Below are 22,508 nucleotides of genomic sequence, written 5' to 3'. Positions count from 1 at the left end.
TAGTGACCTTTGTACAGGGTTCAGGGGCTCAAAGGCTGGATTACCGAATAGAGTACTGGGTTCCCCATGCATCCCAGGCACTCTCTAGCTTCTCTCGGCCTGGGACACCCTTTTCTCTCCACCCTTCAACCTCCACAACTGTGCTACTTCCTGCCAGCAGCCGGCTCTGCCTTGTCATAGCTGAGTCAGGCACCTCCTCTGCCTTCTTGTGTCTGATCACAGCCTAGGCCATACTGTACAACACTGCCCACTCCCTCATGTCTGCCCTGCAACTCTGAGAGCAGAGGCCATGTGGAGGCTGCGGGATACATGGGTGGGAGGGTGAATGGGTGACCTGGCCATTCCATACCGTGCTCTGTCCCCTCTCCCAAATGCCTAGTTTATGCTACAGTCTGAGGTCTGTCTGTGAGCAACTGCCAAGAGCCAGGGATTGGTGGTCTCAAGATATTCTTTCAGCCTTTTTTTTTTTTTCGAGACAGGGTTTCTCTGTGGCTTTGGAGCCTGTCCTGGAACTAGCTCTTGTAGACCAGGCTGGTCTCGAACTCACAGAGATCCACCTGCCTCTGCCTCCCAAGTGCTGGGATTAAAGGCGTGCACCACCACCGCCCGGCCTCTTTCAGCCTTTTTAATAGTGTTTTAAAACATACAGTGGAGTCCTTGAGGGCTGGCTAGGGGCCCACGGAGTCAGTCCATTTCACTAAAGGAAACAGTCCTCGGCTCAGCGCCCACCTCAAGAGCTGGTGGAGGCGTCTAGTAGTGAGTCACTCATCTGGTAGGTCTGATGAGTCTTCCCATCTACACTTTAGGTAAGTGGATGTCCTGAGAAGAGAAGGCCAGCTGGCCATCTGCCCAGAGCCCGCCCTCCCTAGAGAGACTTTGCTTGGTGAAGGCACTGTGGTTCATAGCAGTGCCTCCACTCTGATGACAAGAACACGGCAGTGTGTGTGTGTGTGTGTGTGTGTGAGAGAGAGAGAGAGAGAGAGAGAGAGAGAGAGAGAGAGAGAGAGTTTCCTCTGGAATGTCTTCATCACTTAAGTCTGCTGGTGGGAGCTGGAGAGATGGCGCCACAATTAAGAACATTCTCTGCTCTTCTGGAGGCCCAGACTCAATTTCTAGCACCTACATGGTGGCTCACAACTGTCTATTACTCTGGTGTCAGAGAGATCTGATGCTTTCTTCTGACCTGCATGGGCACTGGGCAAGTACATGGTGCATAGATATCCATGTAGGCAAAGCACTCACATACATTTAAACACCAAAATGATTGCCGATGAGTTTGGGCTTCAAGCTCCACAGATCCGGGACGATGCCCTTGCCCAACTAGGGGTCCACTTTCACAGCTCCCTAGGAACGCCCATACCTGGAGATTGGTGAGTGTCCCTTTCATCAGAGAGCCTGCACTATATCTACAAAAGTATGCTCCATGGAAGCACTGAGCCTGGGCAAAACTGCCTCTGTTTGGGCCACCTGCGTCAGACCTGTCTCTGCCTCTCTTTCCAAGGCTGAGCCACCTCCATCTGACAAGCACATCTGTCTATAGGTCTGTGACTATGCCATGCCCAGTGGTGCTGTGCCCATTTCAAAGATGGGGAAGTAGAGGTTCAGAAAGGTTGGGTATGCTTAACCATGTGTAGTTTATAGATGAACTAGAAACTTGAACTGAAAAGCTTCCTTTCCTCTGTCTACAGTGACTTTTTGCCTATTGCTGACCTCATGCCATGTTATAGTTTAACACAAATACTATTTACTGGAATTTAAGCTCCTTCCTCCTCCTCTCTCAAAGGTCAAGCAGTTGTTTGGCTCCTATCCCTTGCCTCCGGAGTCACCACTGTTGACATTCATTTTTGTTTCCCAAGAAGAAAAACCATACCCACTGCCTCCATGATGTCAAGGGCCTGAGGAGACAGCCTGAGGAAGCTGCGGGGCGGTCCAGAGCCTGTCCTGTGATCACTGGGATGGCAGGCCTATGCATATCCCAGGAGTTTCTAGCTCCAGGTCTTACTGGGTAGTGGTGCTAAGGGGTCCGAGTGTGGATAGCAGCACCTGAAACCTGAACAATTCCTCTGTCCCCTGTTAGTCCTGAGCAAGGTGCAGAACCCAGCAACCTGCACCTGCTCTGCCAATGTGCCATTACCCAACAGCTAACAGGAGGACACATGAGATCTCTGGGAGATGCCATTCTCGCCTTCAGGGCATCTTCTGTGTCTTCCTGAGAGGTTTGCTGTGTTCCCTTGAACTGCAGAGGGTGGAGGTGCACCCTAACCACCACCTGCAGCATCAGAGGAGGTGCTGGGCCACTAGACCCATCTAGCACTTCAGTCTTTCCTTCTCAGCCTTGTTTATGTTCTTCTTCCCATCGGTTTCATACTTAAACATTTCCTCTGCTCCATGAACTGTATCCAGTCAAGGATGGGACCACTATGCCTCTTGGTATCCTGTGTTTGGTGATGCAGTCATATAGTCATATAGGTCATTGTCTTCCAGTCATGAAGCCTGGAGGTATCTATCTGGGCTAGTCCATGGGCTCTACCAACGTCCCCTTCTCTCTCCCCTTCAGAAGCAAAGCCTAGGGCTGAGAGCTCGGAGGTGGATCAGGTAGAGCCTGCATCCCTCTGCCCCACTCATCTTCTACATAGTTATGAGTGCTTCTGAGGTTTGCCCGTCTTCTCCATCTCCTAGGAGCAAACATAAGCAAAGATCTGTGGCCAGGGTAACAAAAGACCCTGAGGCCTGAGAGACTCCATGCCCATAACTGCCAGTGCATACTGGCCCCTGGAAGATGTGGAAACAGCTGTTAGTCATGGTCCCAGGCCTAGGCATGTGGTTCCCAAGAAAACTGGCCAGATGCCAGGCCGTTAGATAAAAGTACTGAGGGCTCTAGTCTCTCAATGAAAAAGAGTCTGCAGGTGTCCAGCTTCTGGGCTGTTCTGGACTGATCTGGGTTGCATTAGGAGACTGCATATCTGACTACCCCAGGGCCCGACCCATCTACTAGGACCCCTCCACGGCCTGCCTCCCTCATCTGTCTCTTATTTCCTACAGAGATTGTCCTCTCACTTCTGGAGAAGATGCAGACCCAGGAGATCCTGAGGATCCTGCGGCTGCCCGAGCTAGGGGACTTGGGCCAATTTTTCCGCAGCCTCTCAGCCACCACCCTCGTGAGTATGGGTGCTCTGGCAGCCATCCTCGCCTACTGGCTCGCTCACCGGCCAAAGGCCTTGCAACCGCCATGCAACCTCCTGATGCAGTCCGAAGAAGTGGAGGTGAGCAGAGCGGGAACTGGCCCATCATTCAAAGTAGCTCCAGATGGTAGAAGCCAAACCTGGAACTCGTTTGACCCCAAGTGGCCCAAAGACTACTAGTGTCCCCTGGTAACCAGCCAGCATGTTATGCAGCAGCCTTGGGCAAGGTCTCCAGCAAGGTGGTCCTCAAACCCCCGCAACATCAAAAGAGGTGCTGGCACGACTAGACCCATCTAGCACTTTGAGTCCTTTGTATCTTAGCCTTTTTTATTTTCCTCTTCCCATCAGTTTAATACTTGAGCATTTCCCTCTGCTCCATTAATTGTATGGACCATAGGCAGAGCCTGGTCAACCACGGGCTAAGCGGTCCTCAGAGACTGTGGGGTAAATTTACTTCAAGTTCCTGACTCCAGTCCTGGCTGACAGGAAACAGAGCTGAGCTCATCCCAGGACCGTGCCTCATCACAGAACCTAGGCTCACAAGGAGGCTAGCAGCAGGGAAGAAGATTCACTGACTTGCCGACAAGGGACTGATGAGATATGCTTCTCCAAACTTATGGATTTTGTTGTTTGTCTTTTTATTTTTTAAAGATTTATTTATTTTTATATGCATTGGTGTTTTGCCTGCATGAATGTCTGTGTGAGGGCACCAGATCCCCTGGAACTGTTGTTACAAACAGTTGTGAGCTGCCATGTGAGAACTGGGAATTGAATCCAGGTCCTTTGGAAGAACAACCACTGAGCCATCTCTCCAGCCCTTTTTGTTTGTTTGTTTGTTTTTGTTTGTTTGATTGATTGATTTTTCTTTTAATTCTGCCTGTGTTCTAACCTTTAGTGTGCATTCCCATGAATAGTATGCTCATATAATTCATAAGAAACGAAAGGCCACATGCTGAGAAACTTCTGCCTCCTGCTTCTGAACTTTCGGTTCTGTGAACAGTTCTGTCCCAGCCAGGAGCAAACGGAGAGAGTTCCCCACACCTAGCTTTTGTGGTTGGTTTGTTGCTTGCTTGCTTGCTTTTCTCTAGACATGGTCTCATGTAACCTGGACTAGCCTCAAACCCCTAATCCTCCTGCCTCTGCTTCCCCCAGTGCTAGGATTACAGGTGTGCATCACCACACCCAGCTCCCCAGTTTTAAATGAGCTCATGCTACACATGCTTGTGAACCTCACTTGATCATACATGTCAGTGACCACCAGCCTGGCAATGTTTCACCAGCTGGGAAGGGCACGGATCCTTGTCTAACAGGGATCTGGATTCTTGGGCTATCTTCCTAGTGGAAGGACTGATGTGTGTGAAAGCCCAGGTATGCTTGAAAGAGTGTGGCATTGGGAGGTGGTGGTTTGTGTTTGGTGCTGAGCAGCTGGAGATGGTCTGGAAAAGGCCCGCAGGATGGTGATGAGAAGGGAGAACAGAAATCCTAGGCAGGAGGCCTGGCAGTGCCTTCCTAAGCTATGTAGTTCTTGGTTGGGACCCAGCATGTCACTGAGTCCTCCTTTGTAAACTGGGTACTCAAAAGAGGGCCAGTGAGCTGATGGGGTGGTGCAGAGAAACTGTCAGGAGTAGCTGAACATCGTGGAATTATTGGGGACTTTCAGTAGAGAGATGCAGCTTGTTTGTGCTGTAGAAGGGTGGTGGCTGCCGAGCAGGGAGGAGGAGACAGCTCGGGGCTCCTGGGTTGGGTGATAGTGACCTGGTGGGCCTCAGCATGGTGGAAGGGATGACTGCAGTTCAGTCTGCAAACCTATAGAACGGGTGACCGTGCAGATCCCACTGAAAGGGCAGGGTGCCACCCTTTCAGAGAAGGGTTCTCTGTCCCTGTCCATCAGGAACATATGAGTGGTGACAGGGGCAAGAAATGAGGTAAGAGAAGCAAGCACTCTGGTACTTCTTGGAACACACAAAATTCAGACCATTTTACTTCCCTGTCTTAAAACCTGTCTCTGGTTGGCTAATGCCCTCATCCCCCACTCCTGGGTTTGCGGCCCTCTCTAGACCGTTCTCACCTTAATCCATCTAGAGTCCCATAGATTACCCACAGTTCCTCAGCACCCTGTGCTCCTGTGCCGTGAGTGTGTGCTTGCTACCGCCTGCTGTACATTCTGCCTGGCCAACCCCTCTGCATCCATTAAACTCCAGCCAGGTGTCCCTGCCCAAAACACAAGCACCGCCCCCTCCCCCAGTCCCTGGCACAGTCTCTTGCAGTGTCACCTCTGATGCCCAGGTATCAAGTGGGTCTGATTGCATGTACCCCTAACTTCCCAGGTCAGTCTTTCCCAGGCAATACTGGCCAAGAAGAACTTTCCACTCCAAACAGCTGAGAGCTGCCTGTGGTTTTGCATTTGGCTGTTTGTTCTGCGACGCTAATTTTTTCTCCAGACTCAATGTTCCAAGAACTGGCCGGCTCTGGGCCATCCCAGGATAACCCAAATAGCACTGAGAGATCAGGCAGAGCTGTGGCACAGAAGAACTCGGGGCTTGGGGGCCCTGGGTAGGAGGAAGGCACCAACACCTAACTCTTGTCCCTGGCCCCAGTACAGAGGGCCTTTGCTTTGTCCCTCTCTGGATCAGCATGGCTGAGGGCCCAGGATCTTGCTGCCTGGTGTGTTCTTTCACGCACTCTTAGGCTTCAGTCCTGGGAAAGTACCTTAGAGCACTCTCCTCAGGAATCCGTGCTAGCATGCTAGCGATGGATGCCAACCTTCTTAGCTCAAGGCTATACACAGCTGACCTAGGGCATAGCAATGGCTGCTGGGCGCAGGGTACCTTGGCAGGTTGATCCTATATCTAAGTGATAACGGACTCCATTCTATTATGGAACCAAATCTTAAGAGTTCCTGATAATTGTGGACATTCTGTGTACACTAATCTGGTATACAAAGGCTGTGTGCTTCTTTAGGAGTGTATATATGTGAGACTCTGTTAAACTGGGCCTGTATGTAGTAACTAGTTATGTTGTACGTATATGCATACAGACTGGGTGTGTATGCTCTCTGCTTGAACAGGCCACGAATATGAGCACTTTCAAGTCTCAACTATGTGAACCAGGAATGCATCCAAGCTATGTTCACGCCAGGGCCTATTCCTGATGTCCCTGCTCACCTCAACTTGTCTGGTGTGTCTGACTTCTAGGACAGTGGTGGAGCCCGGCGATCTGTGATTGGAGGGAGCACGCAGCTGCTCACCCACTACTATGACGATGCCCGGACCATGTACCAGGTGTTCCGCCGTGGGCTTAGTATCTCAGGTGAGGAGTGTTTGGAGACTTGTATCAGGCATTGAACAGGCTTCTAGCATGCTACTAGGGACACAGTAATGCCCAGGTCAGCAGAGAGTCTTTCCACCACTTAGAGAGGCAGCTGACTGCCTGAAGTGGGGCCTACTCTGTACACCCCTATGGGCAGCCCCTAGGGAGTCTACTGTAATACTGTCAACCATGGCTTGAAACCTGTACCCCTGAGACGCCTCAATAGTCCCAGGGTATGAGTCAAAGGGAGACGGTCATAGAAGGCTATCCTGCTCCCTCCCCCCACTGGCCTCCCCAAGAGTAAGTACCCTCTTAGTTCTCCCATTGGAACTATCACATAAATCACAGTAGGAGCTGGCTACCATGCTATCCCACCCACATCCCCCCAGATCCCCAGGGAAAAGCTGTTCTTGCATTCTCATGATCTTCTTGGGCCACAAGCAGATGAGACAAACCGCTCAAGGAAAGTCTCCTGGACCCAGAGGCTCCCACAGCATGGGATTTCCACCTTGCGCTTGCTGGATGGGGGCAGCTGAGTCCACCTGTTCTCCCCCTGACACAAGGCCACTTGTCTCTCTGCAGGGAATGGGCCCTGTCTTGGCTTCCGGAAGCCAAAGCAGCCTTACCAGTGGCTTTCCTACCAGGAGGTGAGTGAGAGCACAGGCCCCACCTGTCCAGCCCTGCAGGCATGGTACCCTGTTGGGTTAGGGGAAGCCTAGGTGTAGCCAGCAGGTCCCAGGAGCCACATTTCTTAAAATTAGTCTTTACATTGAAAAGATATATATATTATAGAATATAATATGAAGATAGAACAGTGTGAATTCAGTGTCTGGTTTATCTGAACAGGTAGGTATGAGAAAACTGCTTAGAAAACATACATAGTGACAGTCAGTTCAGGTGTTATCTGTGGTAAAAGGAAATCTTTTGAATGTGGTAAAAAAATTAAATGAAGCCATAAAAGTAAAATAAACAAAATAAAATCTACAAATACGTGTGTGATATTAAAGTCTTCTTATTCAAAATCTTTGGAGAAGTCTATTCCACTAAAAATTGTGCCCATTTGAAGCCTGATACATAATGTCTGCAAGAGCCTTGCTCTTTTATTCTCACAATTATTTTAAATTCTTTGATGGTGTCATGATGTATATAATGTATCTGAGTTCCTTTTGCCTCCCATCACCTCCTCCTTGAACTCCTTCCTGACAAGTCCTGCTCCTACCCTCTTGTCTGTCTGGTTTTTGTAACCCACTGAGTTTCAGTAGGCTTGCTTACATGGGAATGAGTAGGGGGTTAGTTATAGGAACAGGAGCAACTTATCAGTGTCTACACCACTGAAGAATATGACCCCACCCTATCCCCAGCCATTGACGTTGGGCATCCCCAGGGGACAGGTAGGCTTCATGAGCCTCTCCCACATCTGCAATGGAATATTGACAAGCCAGAAGGATCACTTTTTACTGTTTCCCCCCAGTGTTCCCACCTAATTCCTCTCCTTAGCCTCTAGAGGCTTTCTGCATGCCTGAGTGGGGAGCCCAGAAGCTCAGACAGATGTGGGAAAGCTGTGTGGACAAGCCCCATTGAAACCTCCTCATTTCTCCATCCCGACCCCACCCACACCCATCTGTGTGCAGGTGGCCAACAGAGCTGAATTTCTGGGGTCAGGACTTCTCCAGCATGACTGTAAAGTGGGCACGGAGCAGTTCATTGGTGTTTTCGCACAGAATCGTCCAGAGGTGAGTGTGGTCTGACTGCTTTCAGAGGCATCAGTAGACTAGGGAACTGAAATCCTGTTTCCACTCTTGGTAGGGCCTGGGGTCTGACAAAGAATGGAGACCTAGGGCCATGGCACTACCACCTACATCCCCAGCTCCCAGGCTCCATCCACATTGTACTTGGAGCCACCGGGGAGGAAAAGTCATGATAAAGAGGCCTAGGCAGGGTCAGGCAGTGGACTTGGGCTGTTTGGACATGAAATCTGGAGGTTGCATACTAGCATAGCAAGCATGGTCTAGAGGTCTTTGGGCTAGCCTCAGCACACACTGACTTACTGGACTTATCTCTTTCCCCCAACCCGAACTTTGCATTTCTATAGTGGATCATTGCAGAGCTGGCCTGCTACACATATTCCATGGTGGTAGTCCCCCTCTATGACACACTGGGTCCAGGGGCTATTCGCTACATCATCAATACAGGTGAGCCCCCACTCTCATTCCCTCCTGAATAAGCAACTAGCCCTCATCCTCCAACCTCTTAAGTCGTAATGATTGTTAGGCGTTCATTTTACCTCAGTTCTCAGGAAACACTAAGGTCTTAGCCAGATACCATGGAAAATGTCTGACTGAGATCCCAGCACTTGGAAAGCTGGAGGAGGAGGGTCAGAAGTTCAAAGCCATCCTCTGTTGCATAGCCAGTTGGGGACCAGCCCACAATTCAAAAACAAAACAAAACAAAAAAACTAGGGGACTTACATGATGGCCCCTGACTTGTTCTCCTGATCTAAACTGTCCTGAAGCCTCCTCTCATAGGTCTGTGGTGCCATGACAGACCGTCTAAGAGACTGTGGCCATGTGATGTTACTACAGCTTGGCATGGTGGTAAATATCCCAGACAGAGCTGGACTCATGGGGGACTGTCTGGAGGAAAACTGGCCTATCTGCTGCAGAATGCTTTTGCCTAAAAGCCTTTGCCCTTGACTCTTCGTAGCACTAATGGTACACGTGATGCACGACCCTCACGGCCTGTTGTACACATTCATTTACACACAGGCTGGTATAGTGGCCTGTTGCGGCCTCCTCAGTCCCAGCCTGCACCTGCTCAGCCTGACTCTCCCCTTTGGCCTCTGCAGCGGACATCTGCACGGTGATTGTGGATAAACCTCAGAAGGCCGTACTTCTGCTGGAGCATGTGGAGAAGAAGGAGACTCCGGGGCTCAAGCTGATCATCCTCATGGAACCATTTGAGGATGCCCTGAAAGAGAGAGGGCAGAAGTGTGGGGTGGACATCAAATCTATGCAGGCCATAGAGGTGAGAATCCGCATCTAGGATGTTTGCTGGGTTAGAGCTGGCTGGCTGCCAATCACAGCATTGGCCCACCCACCCCTCTCATGCCTTACGGTGTCTGTTTTGGGCCCTTCAGGTGCATCAATGGCACGACAAGGCAGACTTTGCAAGGACTAGGGGAGGGAGACCCGGAATCAGTGTTTATAGACACCCTCTAGATTGACTCTGAGGCGGGCCCAACCAGTGGCCCCAGGCACCAAGAGCTGGATGATGGCTCCAGCAGGAGGGGCACTCACATGGCATCTAGAGCTTTCTCACTTGTAGAAGGTGTAAACTTGTGGTCCAGGAACCTGGGAAGGTTCTCGTCAATAGGAACCAGACCCACTCAGCAGTCCATGGAATAAATTTTCTGTACATGGCCACCCCAGAGGCATCAGCGTGGTGGCAATGAATAGGTTAATAGACTGATGCAAGGCCTCCTGGCCTCCTGGACCTCAGGTTTGCTCCGTAACTGTTAACCTCTACCATGCTGTAAGAGGGGCACACCCTCAAAACCCCCCAGATGTCCTCATGCCTCTGTCTGTCCTTCCCTGCCCCCATGACCCTGTGCACTTGTAAGCCTTTGTGACATTAGCCACACCTGCACTGGCAGCCCCTCTCCTTACCTCCTCACTGCCCCACCCCCAGCACTGACTGATCATCCAGAAACCTCAGTCATTCAGCCATTCTCTTGTGTACATTTCCCAATATGTCCAAAACTAAGTGATATATGTATGGTGCCTGGCTTCTCCTGAGTAACAGACTCTTTGTCTGTAGCATATGGGGCAGGTCTGCGACCCCTCAGCATCCTCCCTTTTTCCCAGGAGCCTCAGGCTAGAATATGTATGAGGAAGGACCGCTAAAGTGGCCTTTGTCACCGCAGTCCATGTCCAGGCAGGGATCCTAAGCCCTGGGCTTGGCGTAAGAGCAAGGCCTACTGTGGTGAGTGATCTTGACTTTTTGAATTTTTTAATCACTTTCGAACATTTTAAAAATAGTATTTTCTTTTTTCAGGACTGTGGCCAAGAGAATCTCCATGCCCCCGTGGTAAGCTAATCTCCCAGCAGGCATTGGTGAGCAAGATAATGAGTAAGACAGGTTCTCTTGGAGCCCTCGCTGAACAGGGCTGGAGAGAGAGGCCAAGGAGTACCTACCTCCATGTCAATAAGCAGCTCCTGTGAGCAGCCCAGCAGTGCTTACCCCGCTGCCCAACACTGCTGCGGGTTGAGAGCCCAGGAGAGGACTGAGGACAGGAATCAGATGTCGGGAGAGAGACAAAAGGACATCCAGTCCCTGCCACCCTTGGCGCTCTTGTAACGTTTTCATAGGGAGGTCTTGTTTTCCTTTATCTCCCTTGAATGTTATGAAGCCTACAGAGCATAAGATGGATAGAAGCATTCAAGATCTAGAAGTGAACCTCATGGCCCAGGAGCCGTTGGCATCATCTGTGTGTGTGCGTGTGTGTATGCGTGCGTGCGTGCGTGCGTCTGTGTATGCGTGCGTGCGTGCGTGCGTGCGTGTGTGTGTGCATATTCGTGTTTATATGTATACAGGTGTTTATACAGGTGTATGTGAGGGTATGTGGAGGCCCAACATCAGCCTCAACTAATTTTCCTCAGGCACTGTTCTTTAAGACAGGGCCTCTCAACAGGCCTGGACCTTGCCAAGTGGGCAAGGCTGGCCAGCCAGGAAACCCCTTCAGTTTCATGGTCTCTGCCTCCAAGCGCTGAGATAACAAGCATGAGCCACCACTCTGGAGTTTTCTTTGTTCATTTTTATTCTTTGAACTTTTCTGAGTGCCATCCTATGTGGTCCCACCAAAGGTCAGGTAGTAATGACCATCTCTGCCTTCTGAACTGGGCATTGAAGGGAGAAGCTCAGGTTTCTCACAAGGACTCTGGTTTCTAGGCCTCCCCCTGCTCAGTCTTTCTCACTCCCTTGCCACCTCTGATGAGCAGAGCAAGTCATAGCTCTACTTCCTAGAGCCCTCCATGTATAATCCTGGGTCCTTTTACATCTCTGTTGTGCCAGACTCTGCCTCCAAGAAGTGCTGCATGAGTCTTGAGCATGCCCCGTGTCCAGCACCACAGCTTCTGTGCCCAGACAGGTCCCCTCCCCGAAGCCCCCTCGCTTTTACCCATCACTTCACAGGCTACCTCTTTAGAAAGCTGTTCCCTGCATGCCCATGGACTAGGTCGACTCCTCCTAGTGGCCCAGGACCATGGGCCCCTTCAGCCAGGGCCTGATGCAGAGCTTGGGGTGCTTTAAACAGCTAAACAGCAAGCCAGGCCTACTAGAAAGGAAGGGTCTTTGGCTTCAGCAGCCCAACCCCATGCAGTACTCTGCTCAGGCTGGGGTAGGGAAAATGGGACCAGGAATGAGGTTGGTAGGACAAGCGGGTGTCCACGTACTATATTTCTTTCCTCGTTCTTGGGAGCTTGCCTGCCCATCTTTCCCACGGTAGCACACAGAAGTGTGTAACATGCCCAGCACATCACTCACTGTAGTACATGCGTGGGCCTGGGTGGTAAAGGGGTCCCACTGGTTCTCCCCAATACCCATCTCTTCTCTTTCCCGCAGCCCCCACGTCCTGATGACCTCTCCATTGTGTGCTTCACCAGCGGCACAACAGGTAAGCAGAGGCCCAGACCCTCGGTCGTGAGTGCTTGTCTCTGCTCCCGGCTGCCTGGAAGGAGACTTTGGGGGTCTCTCGTGCTCTCTGTGGTGTGGACTGAGTCTCATCCTGGTCCTGGTCCTGCTCAGTTACTGTTGTTGGCTGCCTTCTGCTTCTGCCGTTAGCCATGCTGGGCAAGGCAGGGCTGGCCAGATGTAGACAGGCAATGAGGGGACTCAGCACCTTCTACATCTGAGACAAAGGAGTCTAGGCAGCTGGATCAAAAGCTGGAGAGTGTCCTCTGCTCGTGGAGTCATTTCTTATGAGAAATAGTTCTCCCCTCTGTTTTCTGCTTCTGCCTGGCCTTTGTGTCAGAGACCAGGGGAGGAGTATGGGCTTAAAACCCCATCTCTACCACTGGATAGAGAACCAAGTCAACCACTTAAGCCCTCTGCTGTCACTGTCCCCATGTCCTCACCTGGGAGGAGGTGGTTAAAGGTGTCAATTAAGATGGGGGTGGGATGTACAAGGACAACCATGGGCAAGATTGTCAGGAAGAAGGCATGAGCAGAAATGACTGTGTCTGGTGCTGAGCAAGGGGTATACCAGCAAGAATAATCTGGAAATGCTTCCTGGAGAAGGGACAGATCCAGCACTTTACAGTCTACAGAGCCCTGTCCCAGCTTTCACTATGCCCCTCAGCACAGTCTGTGAGGCTAGCAGGCTTGAGAGCAAATCCGCTCCGAGAGACACCGGGACCAGCATCCTGCGCTTCCATCCGTTCTCCCAGCACCCATCTCATTGCTGCCTCCTCATCTGATGACAGAGGAAATGTCCTGGTTACTTCCTGTGGCACTGATAAAACACCATGACCGAGGCAACATACAGAAGCAAGGGCTCATTGAGGCTTGTGGCTCCAAAGGGTTATACTCCATGATGGTGGAGTTGGACAACATGGCAACAGGCGGCAGACATGGTGGACTGGAGCTGGATGCTGAGGTCTGGAAACTCACACCTCAAACTGCAAGCAAGAAGCAGGGAAAGCAAACTAGAGATGGCATGAGTCTTTAAACTCTCAAAGCCTACTCCCAGGGGCATACTTCCTCCAGCAAGGCCGTGCCTCCCCAGCCACCCAAACGGTGCCACAGGTGGGGAACAAGCATTGAAATGCCTGAGACTATAGGAGGCATTCATTCAAACTATCACAGGAAGTTACTTGCTTCACCTTGAATGGACAAGAAGTTCCCAGCAATCACTTCAAGACCAAGGGTTGACCAGCCTGATGATAGTTGTCAGTGGGCAGTGACCTGGGATCCCTGAACTTTTCAAAGGAACAGCTTACACAGCATTTGAGAGACCCAGGACCAGCCACATCAATGGATTATGCATGGCAGTAGATCATGATGGGTATGACTTTATCAGCTATGGGATGGGGGTGGATTCTTGGCCTTTAACTCAAACAGGTTTAAAGATTGTTTTTTAAAACTTTTACGGCTGGGCGGTGATGGCACATGCCTTTAATCCCAGCACTTTAATACCAGGAGGCAGAGGCAGGCGGATCTCTGTGAGTTCGAGGCCATCCTGGTCTACAAGAGCTAGTTCCAGGACAGGCTCTAAAACTACAGAGAAACCCTGTCTCGAAAAAACAAACAAACAAACAAACTTTATTTTACTAAATCATTTAGAAAAGTAACACAGCCCCCGCTCTCCAGAGCCAACCCAGAATTTTTAAAGTGCCCCTCAGGCTTATGTTGCTTTTAAAATAGCACCTCCTGAAATCTTCTGGGTGTTGAGTTTCATAGCATAATTTTTTTTTTGATGACATGGATTGGGGAATAAGTCGCTGCTGTGGCTTTTAGCTTGGACCTCCTCGACCTCCCAGAGTAACTTCAGTAGTTCACTCGGTCAATGCCGCAGCTCCTTTATCTGGAGAAGTATTCCGTGCTGTTGAAACACGCTGCTGGCCAGCTGGAAGGCACAGCTGTCCCACCTAGTGCCTTCCGTACTGTGGACTCACATGGAGACCAGGCTGGCCTTACCTATCTGTTCAGAGGGGCAGCATGCACGGGGCTGGAAAACTGCTCGGCCATCTTCTTTAAAGCCATGGCAGGTGCCAGGCAGGTCTGAGAGAGCAAGCAGGCCTTTGGCCCAAAATCATCTGGCTGGACCACATACTTGGACTTCCTCGGATTTAGGCTAAGCCTGTGTTGTGCCTCTTACATTCATCCTCTTGTCAGCATGTCGGTCACACTTGTTCCTGATGTCACAGCATGTGGAATGTCTGGTCGTCAGCATTGATGGTGGGGAAACGTGAAAACTATGACCTGACACTGACTTTTGGCACCTTCTAGCCTGAGGAGGGACTGTCCTGAAATCAGTCAGGCCAGAGAAGAACAGAATCAGTCGGCACCGTCTGGAGCCAGGTTGTACACAATCACTGTGAAAATACCGGCTGGTGCTCGGGGAGACAACTCAGCATTCTTGCTATTGCCTTGACAACTCAGCATTCTTGCTATTGCCTTGGAATCACATGACCTCTCTTCAGACTCGGTTTCCATAGATAGTAAATGAATAATACAATTATTTATTGGCTTCTGAGTGGGAACCAAGAAATTGACAGTGGCTATCACTGAGACGTTGACCTGGGTGGCAGAGCCTCTCACTGTCTGTACCAGCAACCAAGACAGCTACAGGAAAACCTGCATCTTGGTTCTGCAAACTGATTGCTCATAGCTCTGTCTAGGATGATTTTTGTCCTCCACATGAGCAACCAGAAAACTTTCTACATCCAGTTTACAGGACATGCTGCTGGAGGTGTAGATTTGTCCTGAATCTGCACAGCTGATGGAGCCTTCCTGAAGGCTCTCCTCACACTTCCCAAGAGAACTTTTGTTCTCAGCTTCTAGACTCTGACCAACATTCGCTTCTCCTTCAGCCTTTGAGCAATGTGTAGAGATGACTTGTGGAAATAATCTGAACATTTCCGGGAATATTTTAAGAGTCCTGTAGGCCATTTATAAAGTGACATTTGAATCTGCAAGAATATTTGTGCTTCAGAAAGGTCTGAACTTTGGCATTACACTGGAGTAGAAACGGGCGCAGAATGGAGAACTGCCAAGGCCATCAGTGTCAGGCCTCAGCTGAGAGGGCTGTGGGGATTTCTGCCCTGAGTTTATGCTAGTCATGCGTGCAAGCCAGCCCCTCCAACAACTTCGGCACCAGGTCCTATTTTGTGACAGCTCTGTCTGTGACTCGTATCTGGAGAATGATCCTTAGAAACTTCCAGTGGGAAGGTGAAAATTTCCAGGTGACTCTTGGAGTACTTTAAGCACCCCAGGCTTCTGTAGGATGTGAATCTTGAGGGTCAGAGAGGAGAAATAACATAGGCTCAGGCCTGACAGAGCACTGGAATAGAGAGCCAGGCACTGGTAAGGCAGATCCTCTGCGTCTTTCTCTTTTCAGAAGGAAGACATTTTGACAACTACCTATTAGGAAAAAAAAATCACTTTTCAAATAACACAAGCTTCTATGTCCCCCAGAACCAAATCTGGTGTTGGCATCATGGATGAAAGCACCAGCGTGCAGGCTGAGGCCTCACTCATCACTCGTCCTATGCAGAGGAACGCCTCCATCACTTGAATTAAAAGATGAGGCTTTGACTGATGCCAAGTGGGTCACCTGCAAGATGAGCAAGCAGGCCTCAGGGGATATAATTATGAAAAAGAGTTTATTTTTATCTCCGTTACCAAATTCCACGTGATCGAGGAGGGAAGCTCTCTCTCTCTCCCTCTCTCTCTCTCTCTCTCTCTCTCTCTCTCTCTCTTTCTCTCTCTGACCCTGGATAAACGTCTTCCTGGTCACTATTGGTTAATAAAGTATCCCATGGTCTCTGCAAGTCACAGAGGCTTAATTCAGAAACACAGTGGCAGTTTGAGCTGTGGCTTCGGCATGGGAACCCAATCCCCCATCCTTCTCCCCTCTCTGCTTCTCCTGCTTCCCAACTTTGCTAGTGGGGGCTCCACCTTCTCCCACCAGGTTTGACCCGGGGGATCAAGAACAAGGAAGTGGGTTGTGGAAGTTGGGAGATGGTTGAGGGAAAACATTGAAACACCTATGCTTTCAATGATGGATAGTGTTCTGAGTTCTGATGTAGGCAGTACCGTTCCCGGGCTACCTGAGCCCTCCTTCACCAGGGCTCCTAACTCTGTCTGCACCAATTCTCTCCTTGGTGTTATGGGGAGGTTGCATTTCTCATTGATTGACAAGATACCTGGTAGAACAACTTGATGAACAGGTTCCTTCTAAGACAGCATCCTCTCAGGCTGACTCCTGACTGTAGACTGCCTCCTGCCTCTGGGGTTCTTTACTTGTTTGAAGTTACTGGGGCCTCTTCTGGCTTCTCATTGGGTTCCGTAGGTCCTTTTAGCATCTGTATGAGCTCAGGTTTCAGATTAGAACTGAGAGAGATGACTCAGTATAACCCTCTCCAAAGAAATCCTCCTCACAGATTCTGTTTCTTTCTCTCCATTTTTTCCCTTTTTGAGGCAAAATTCACATGAAATGTAAAATTAGAAGCCTCTTTTCAAGACAGAGTTTCAGTCTATAGTCCAGGCCTTAACTCACAAAAATTCTTCTGCCTCAGCCTTTGGAGAACTGAGATTACAAATGCGTAGGGGTTGGGTGGGTACACACATGTCACAGTGTGCCATGCTACAGTATATATGTGGAGGTCAAAGGGTAACTTTCCACCTCCTAATCAGTGTTCCTTCTTGCCTTCTGTTTTCAGGGAACCCCAAAGGTGCCATGCTCACCCATGGAAACGTGGTGGCTGACTTCTCAGGCTTCCTGAAAGTGACCGAGGTGAATAAAGTAAACTTCCCGTGCAACTATTTCTGGAGGGGACACTTCAAGTTGGCCTGGCAGGGTGTCCAGGCTTTTGATACTACCATAGGACACTCTCGTCTTCAAATGCATTGGCCATATTCTCAATTAGCCTACGATGCCTGCAGTGAGAGGACCCAGGGTTGGATGTGCTCAGAGTTGTGTTTGGTGCTGTCATTCTTTTAGGGTTTGGGCAATGCTTGCAGGCAGGAGTTTCTGTCCTCATCGGACACCTTTCACAACCACTTTTTAATCCCTAACACTATTTTGTCGGGAGGAGGGATTGGGGTCTCACTATGTATTCCAGGCTGGCCTCAAATATCTGATCCTCCTGCCTCAGTTTCCCAGATGCTGGGATTACAAGCATGAGCCATCAGACCAGCTTTCAACCCCAATGCCAAAATGACCCTCCCCCCAACATTCACTTAATATCTAAAAGCTCCAGGAGCCCAGGGTGGGGGTGGGGAGCATGCAAACCTGCTTTTGTTGTTTTATTTTTTTTTTCTTCACTTCAAAAATGAGCTCTTGAGCTCCTGTGTGTGCCTTTGTTTGGAGAGTAAGCCTCACTGACTTGCTTCTCATGCAGGCCAGGGTTTGATTTGGTGATTTTGTGTCTAAGGACTACTAGAGTCTGAGACACAGCGACAGCTGCTAACTGTCAGGCTGTGCTCAAAGGCAGCTGTAAAGCCCACCCAGCTTGCTTTCTTGGTCTGACCAAAGCACCTTAGTGTTTATAACCAGCTCAGACAGGAGGAGCTGTCCCGAGTGCATTGCGGTGAGTATGTGCCACAGCTTCCTTCAGGAGAAAGGACGGCAGGCCCTTTCTCCCCCATGGAAACAATCTCTCTCTCCGAGTGTGTACCACAGGGTACTGGGAGCCTAGACTCCAAACCCTGAGATGATTTGGTGGGAAACCGAGGCATGGTTGCTGGTTGAGATCAGGTTCTAAGCCATGATTCAGGATCCCAAAGTTTGTCCACATTAGTTCAGAAGGCAAAAGGGAGTAAAGACTTCTATGACAAGACAAAGAGCAGTTAGGATCCACTAAGGAAACTTCCACCCTTTGCTGACAGAACAGCCTGTGTCTCTGGGATCAGTCCCATCTGAGACAGCTGCGGGCTAGTGCCCAGCTGATGCATTCTCCTTTAAGGAAGGCCCTGCTTCCTAGCTGTGACCCCGGAGTCTGTGTCTGGCCACCTGTTTGTGGTTTGGCCCGTTCTCCTCTGTCACCGCCCAAAACTCAGCCCAGCTGGCACAGATGAGATGAAGGACTCTCTGAGCCATTTCCTCTACAAGAAAGGCCTAGAAAATGCCATGGAGTCAAAACTGGTCTCTGCTCGGTGGCCCAGGGAGACCATGGCAGATGTTTCAGGAAGGATGGGGATGAGAGAGTCAGGCTGGCGCCACCACCGACAGACAGACTGCAAGCGAGGTGCAGGCCGTCCTGAGAGGAGACTTCCCTGCGGAGCCTGGCTCTGCTGGTTTATGTGTGCTTCATGTGGCTCTTTGCTTCTGCAGATAACCTACACCCACTGGCGCTGCGACCTAACACTTCGCTTCCTATGCTGCCTCTCTCTCTCTCTCCCTCTTTCTCTCTCTCTCTCCCCCTTCCTACCTCCCTCTTCTCCCTCCCCCTCTCTCCTTTCTCCCTCCACCTTCCCTCCCCACCCCCTCCTTTCATCATTTTTCCCTCTCATCTCACCTCTCTCTGTCCTCCCTCTCCCCCTCCCCCACTTCCTGTCCACCCCTCCCCCCAGGACCATTTTTCTCTTTATTGTTTTATGACTCTCTCGTTGTCTTCCTGTCAGTGTTTCTTTCCTTTCTGTCTCCCATGCCCGTCACCTGCAGAAAGTGATCTTTCCGAGACAGGACGATGTGCTCATCTCCTTCCTGCCTCTGGCTCACATGTTTGAGAGAGTGATCCAGGTAAGACTTCTGCCTGCCTGACCGGGACTTGCCTGGGCTCCTTGTGTTTTCTTGCAGAGTCAGTGGGCTCCCACTTGTGCGGATGTGCACTTTTCCTATTTGCCTTTAGCACACATGTTTGAGCGAATGGTGCAGGTAAGGCCCTGGCGTCAGGGAGGCACCCTCTGTGCCCTGAACCTTCACTTAGAGCAAGGCATCACTCGTCACTGCCGGTGTGAAGTAGGACTCAATACTCCATCTTTAGAATGTAACGCAAGGGGCCAGAGGGATCCGAGGACCTTGACCTCTCCACCTGTCCTTCCTAGGTGCAGTTCCTCCGGAAGCACCCAGACACGCCTCAGCTGGCCGAGGGCCTGGCTGGCGGTGTCAGCTGCAAGAGCATTTTACAGATTTACAGAAGTACTCTGTGACAGGCAACACGCTTGTGTTCCATGACGCGAAAGCTCCTATAAGGCAGAACAAAGCAGTAAAATTGTGGCATTGTCATGGCTCCAGGGGCTGTAGACCGGGACTGTGTAAGAATGGCCCTGAGACAGACCTGGTGAGAGCAGAGCCAGCAAAGGCAGGAATCCATCTAGGAAGGTGAGGTTAGAGACTTTCCCATGCACATATCACTCAAAGGAGCAGCCTGTGAATAAAATACATCTTTCAAGTATATTTCTACTTCGTCTAGAGGAGAGATCTGCTATCGTGGGGCTTGCTTTCCCCTCTCTGGGCCTGGATTAGATTGCCAGACATTCTAATGTCAACTCGTTTTATCCAACTGAGCCAGTCATTTTACCTCTCCAAGCTTTGCATTCCTCTCCCACAAATGATCGCACGGAGCATGCTGCCTTCCTTAAAAGGCTGTCCTGGGTGTTACAAAACAGAACACATGTAAGGGCCCTGTGTGTGCTTCTGGCCCCATAGGAACCAGCCAGGAGCCCCTGATCTCCCGCCAAGGCTAGTGCCCGAGGAGACAGATGTCCCTGGGAAATCTACGACCCCTCTAGGGAGCTGGAGCAGACCCTTTTATAGAGTGCGGATAGCAGAACATTTCACAGAGCTGAGTCTCCAGCGTGGGAGCAGGGTGGCTGCAACAGGGCAGGCGCCACCAAGAATGGCTCCTTCAGCAATTGTCACCCGGCCTTCTCCCCGGCCTTTACCCCAGGCCTGGCTGGGACTTAGTGTGAAGGTTGTAGGTGGGTGGGTCACTCCCTGCACTCTTCACCGTCTTACGGCAGCAGCCAGGGTTGGATGGGGTCTTAGAAACTTGATAGCTCTGGACTGCAGCCAGGAGTGCCCACCCTAAGTAATTCCCACATTCTTGTCCTCTCCCTTCAGTCTGTTGTCTACTGCCATGGAGGCCGTGTGGGCTTCTTCCAGGGAGACATCCGCCTCCTCTCAGATGACATGAAGGCTCTTCGCCCCACCATCTTCCCTGTGGTCCCACGGCTGCTGAATCGGATGTATGACAAGGTGAGCCCCACAGACTACACGGCTTTGTATTAGCTGCTGTGGACAGAATCTGGGGTCCCAGGGAGGCTTGCTTTCCCTCTCCTCCTTTCCTATGTCCCCTGTCTCTTCCCTGCACTTCCTTCTCTGGTTTTCTTCAGCCTCCAAAACTCTGGTTAAAGAGACCTAGCTTTCCTCCTCTTCCCTCCTCCCCTCCCCTCCCTTTCCTATCTCCAAAATGTTCCTGGCCCTTGACAGTGCTAACCTTCAGCTTCATGCCACAAATGCAGTGACCTCTCACGAGGGTACACTGGAGTATGGCTCCTCTGCTGGCTAGTCTGGGTTCGCTTTCTGGAAGATGTGTTTAAAAGCAAGAGTGTCAGGCCCTGAGAGCTGTCTCCTGCTTGTGCTCCTCAGATCTTCCACCAGGCAGACACTTCATTAAAGCGCTGGCTCCTGGAGTTTGCAGCAAAGCGAAAGCAGGCTGAGGTCCGGAGTGGAATCATCAGAAACAATAGCATCTGGGATGACCTCTTCTTTAATAAGATTCAGGTAAAGGAACGAGCCTGTGAGTCTAGCGTGACACGGTGCCCGGCAGGCGACCTCACAGGAGAAGTGGAGAAGATTGTGTCAGTGACCTGTGATACCGTGAAGAAATAAATGACTCTTGTGCTCATGTAGTCAAAGCTTAAGCTGCTGCTGGAATTTTAAAAGCCATGTTTTTTTTTTTTTAATTTTTGGAGATGTGCTATATTGGCTAAAAAGCAACTCGCGGGAGGACCCCTGGGTTGCTTATGCTCCAGTGGATGGCCTCATACCCTTGCATATATGGGCAGCACAAGCTGGACTCCATAGGATGTTAAACAAAGCAAAAGAGAGGACAGGGAGTTGGGAGAGGTGAGGGAGTTAGGGATGGACCCAGTGGAGTTAACAGGAGGAATGAGGAATGAATGTGGTATGAGATTCTCAAATGATTAATTTAAAATATTGTATGCATGTGCATACATACCACATATATACATTTTTAAAAGGCCTCCACCTTGCCTGGGTGGTCAGGCCAGTACTCCACTATGACACTCCTGGGATCTGAAGGTCTGGGCTTCTTCTTGCCATTCCCAGTAAACAGTCTGTGGTGGGTTGAAATAGCACTCCTCACCAGATGGCTAAGGCTCCCCTTTCCCTCTTCTGGTGTCCTGTCCCTTCAGTTTCTCCCAAATCAGGCCAGTCCAGACGTGCCCCTTACCGTATCGCCACCACAGTCTCCATGCTCTGCACCATGCAAGGAATCTAGTTCATTAGTAGTACCAGCTCACTCTTCTCCTTGCTATTCTATTTTTAACCATAAAAATTAATATTTAAGCTCTCTTGGATCAACTTACAGAAACAAAGTGTTTCAAGCATCCTTTGTCCTCTGCAGAACATAGTAAATAAAGCATAGTATTGATTTATGCATGAGAAAAAGGCGATGCCATTAAAATGGAAGCTGGAGAAAATTGTCCTAAGTAATTGTTTTGGAGATCTGCAAATAATGAGAGCGTGTGGAAGCAGCTGAATCCTTTAAGGAGGGAGAAGTGTAGTATTTAAAAAAATGCCACATAGAATAATGGCACTTAATCTCAAACCAGTGGCAGAATAGGACATATTGCAGGTTAAGTTGTAGACTGATCAGGTTTACTATGTGGAAGGGAGGGGCTTCCTCGGCAGGTAGCTTTATTTCCTCAGTACGTAGCTTTCTTCCCAATCTGAGCCGTAGCTTCCAGGGCCCAGCTGTTGAAAGTTGGTCTTGAGTGAGGACCATCTCAGGTGTCACAAGCATTGGCAGCTTCTCTCTTCTCACAGGCCAGTCTCGGTGGGCACGTGAGGATGATTGTTACGGGAGCAGCCCCCGCATCACCAACCGTCCTCGGATTCCTACGAGCAGCTCTGGGGTGCCAGGTATTACCTACCAGGGCCTCCCTCGGGGGTGGTGGTATGTGTGCCAGGCAATACACCTATTATACTCTCTAGTTACAGAGGAAGATCCTGGGGAGCCAAGCCTTTCATTGTGTGGGTAAGAAAAGTTTACATCCACAGAGCAGAATGGCCTTGCCACCTTTTGGGAACCCCCAGGTATATCCCTGTTA

General features: G+C 50.3%; 1 protein-coding gene across 4 annotated transcripts in view; it reads left to right on the top strand.

The window, feature by feature from the left end:
• Positions 1–22,508, top strand: part of Acsl6 (acyl-CoA synthetase long chain family member 6) — a 63,545-nt gene that overhangs the window by 12,969 nt on the left and 28,068 nt on the right. For 3 of the 4 annotated variants that reach the window (XM_041664309.1, XM_041664306.1, XM_041664308.1), the window contains exons 2-14: positions 3,043–3,263; positions 6,377–6,491; positions 7,074–7,138; positions 8,123–8,224; positions 8,584–8,683; positions 9,337–9,515; positions 10,545–10,577; positions 12,111–12,162; positions 16,931–17,004; positions 18,874–18,951; positions 20,275–20,409; positions 20,803–20,937; positions 22,225–22,320. In XM_041664309.1, coding sequence (XP_041520243.1) covers positions 3,069–3,263; positions 6,377–6,491; positions 7,074–7,138; positions 8,123–8,224; positions 8,584–8,683; positions 9,337–9,515; positions 10,545–10,577; positions 12,111–12,162; positions 16,931–17,004; positions 18,874–18,951; positions 20,275–20,409; positions 20,803–20,937; positions 22,225–22,320 — 1,359 coding nt within the window. In that variant the 5' untranslated portion in view covers positions 3,043–3,068. Of the gene's footprint in view, positions 1–3,042; positions 3,264–6,376; positions 6,492–7,073; positions 7,139–8,122; positions 8,225–8,583; positions 8,684–9,336; positions 9,516–10,544; positions 10,578–12,110; positions 12,163–16,930; positions 17,005–18,873; positions 18,952–19,008; positions 19,087–20,274; positions 20,410–20,802; positions 20,938–22,224; positions 22,321–22,508 lie in introns of all 4 variants that reach the window. The other variant, XM_041664307.1, reaches the window with a different exon arrangement.

The sequence above is a fragment of the Microtus oregoni genome, unplaced genomic scaffold (assembly GCF_018167655.1).
Source record: "Microtus oregoni isolate MIOR12 unplaced genomic scaffold, Mior012 000015F_ref0000493, whole genome shotgun sequence".
NCBI lineage: Eukaryota > Metazoa > Chordata > Mammalia > Rodentia > Cricetidae > Microtus > Microtus oregoni.
The sequence above is the reverse complement of the archived record's forward strand: the minus strand, read 5'-3'. Positions and strand labels throughout refer to the sequence as shown.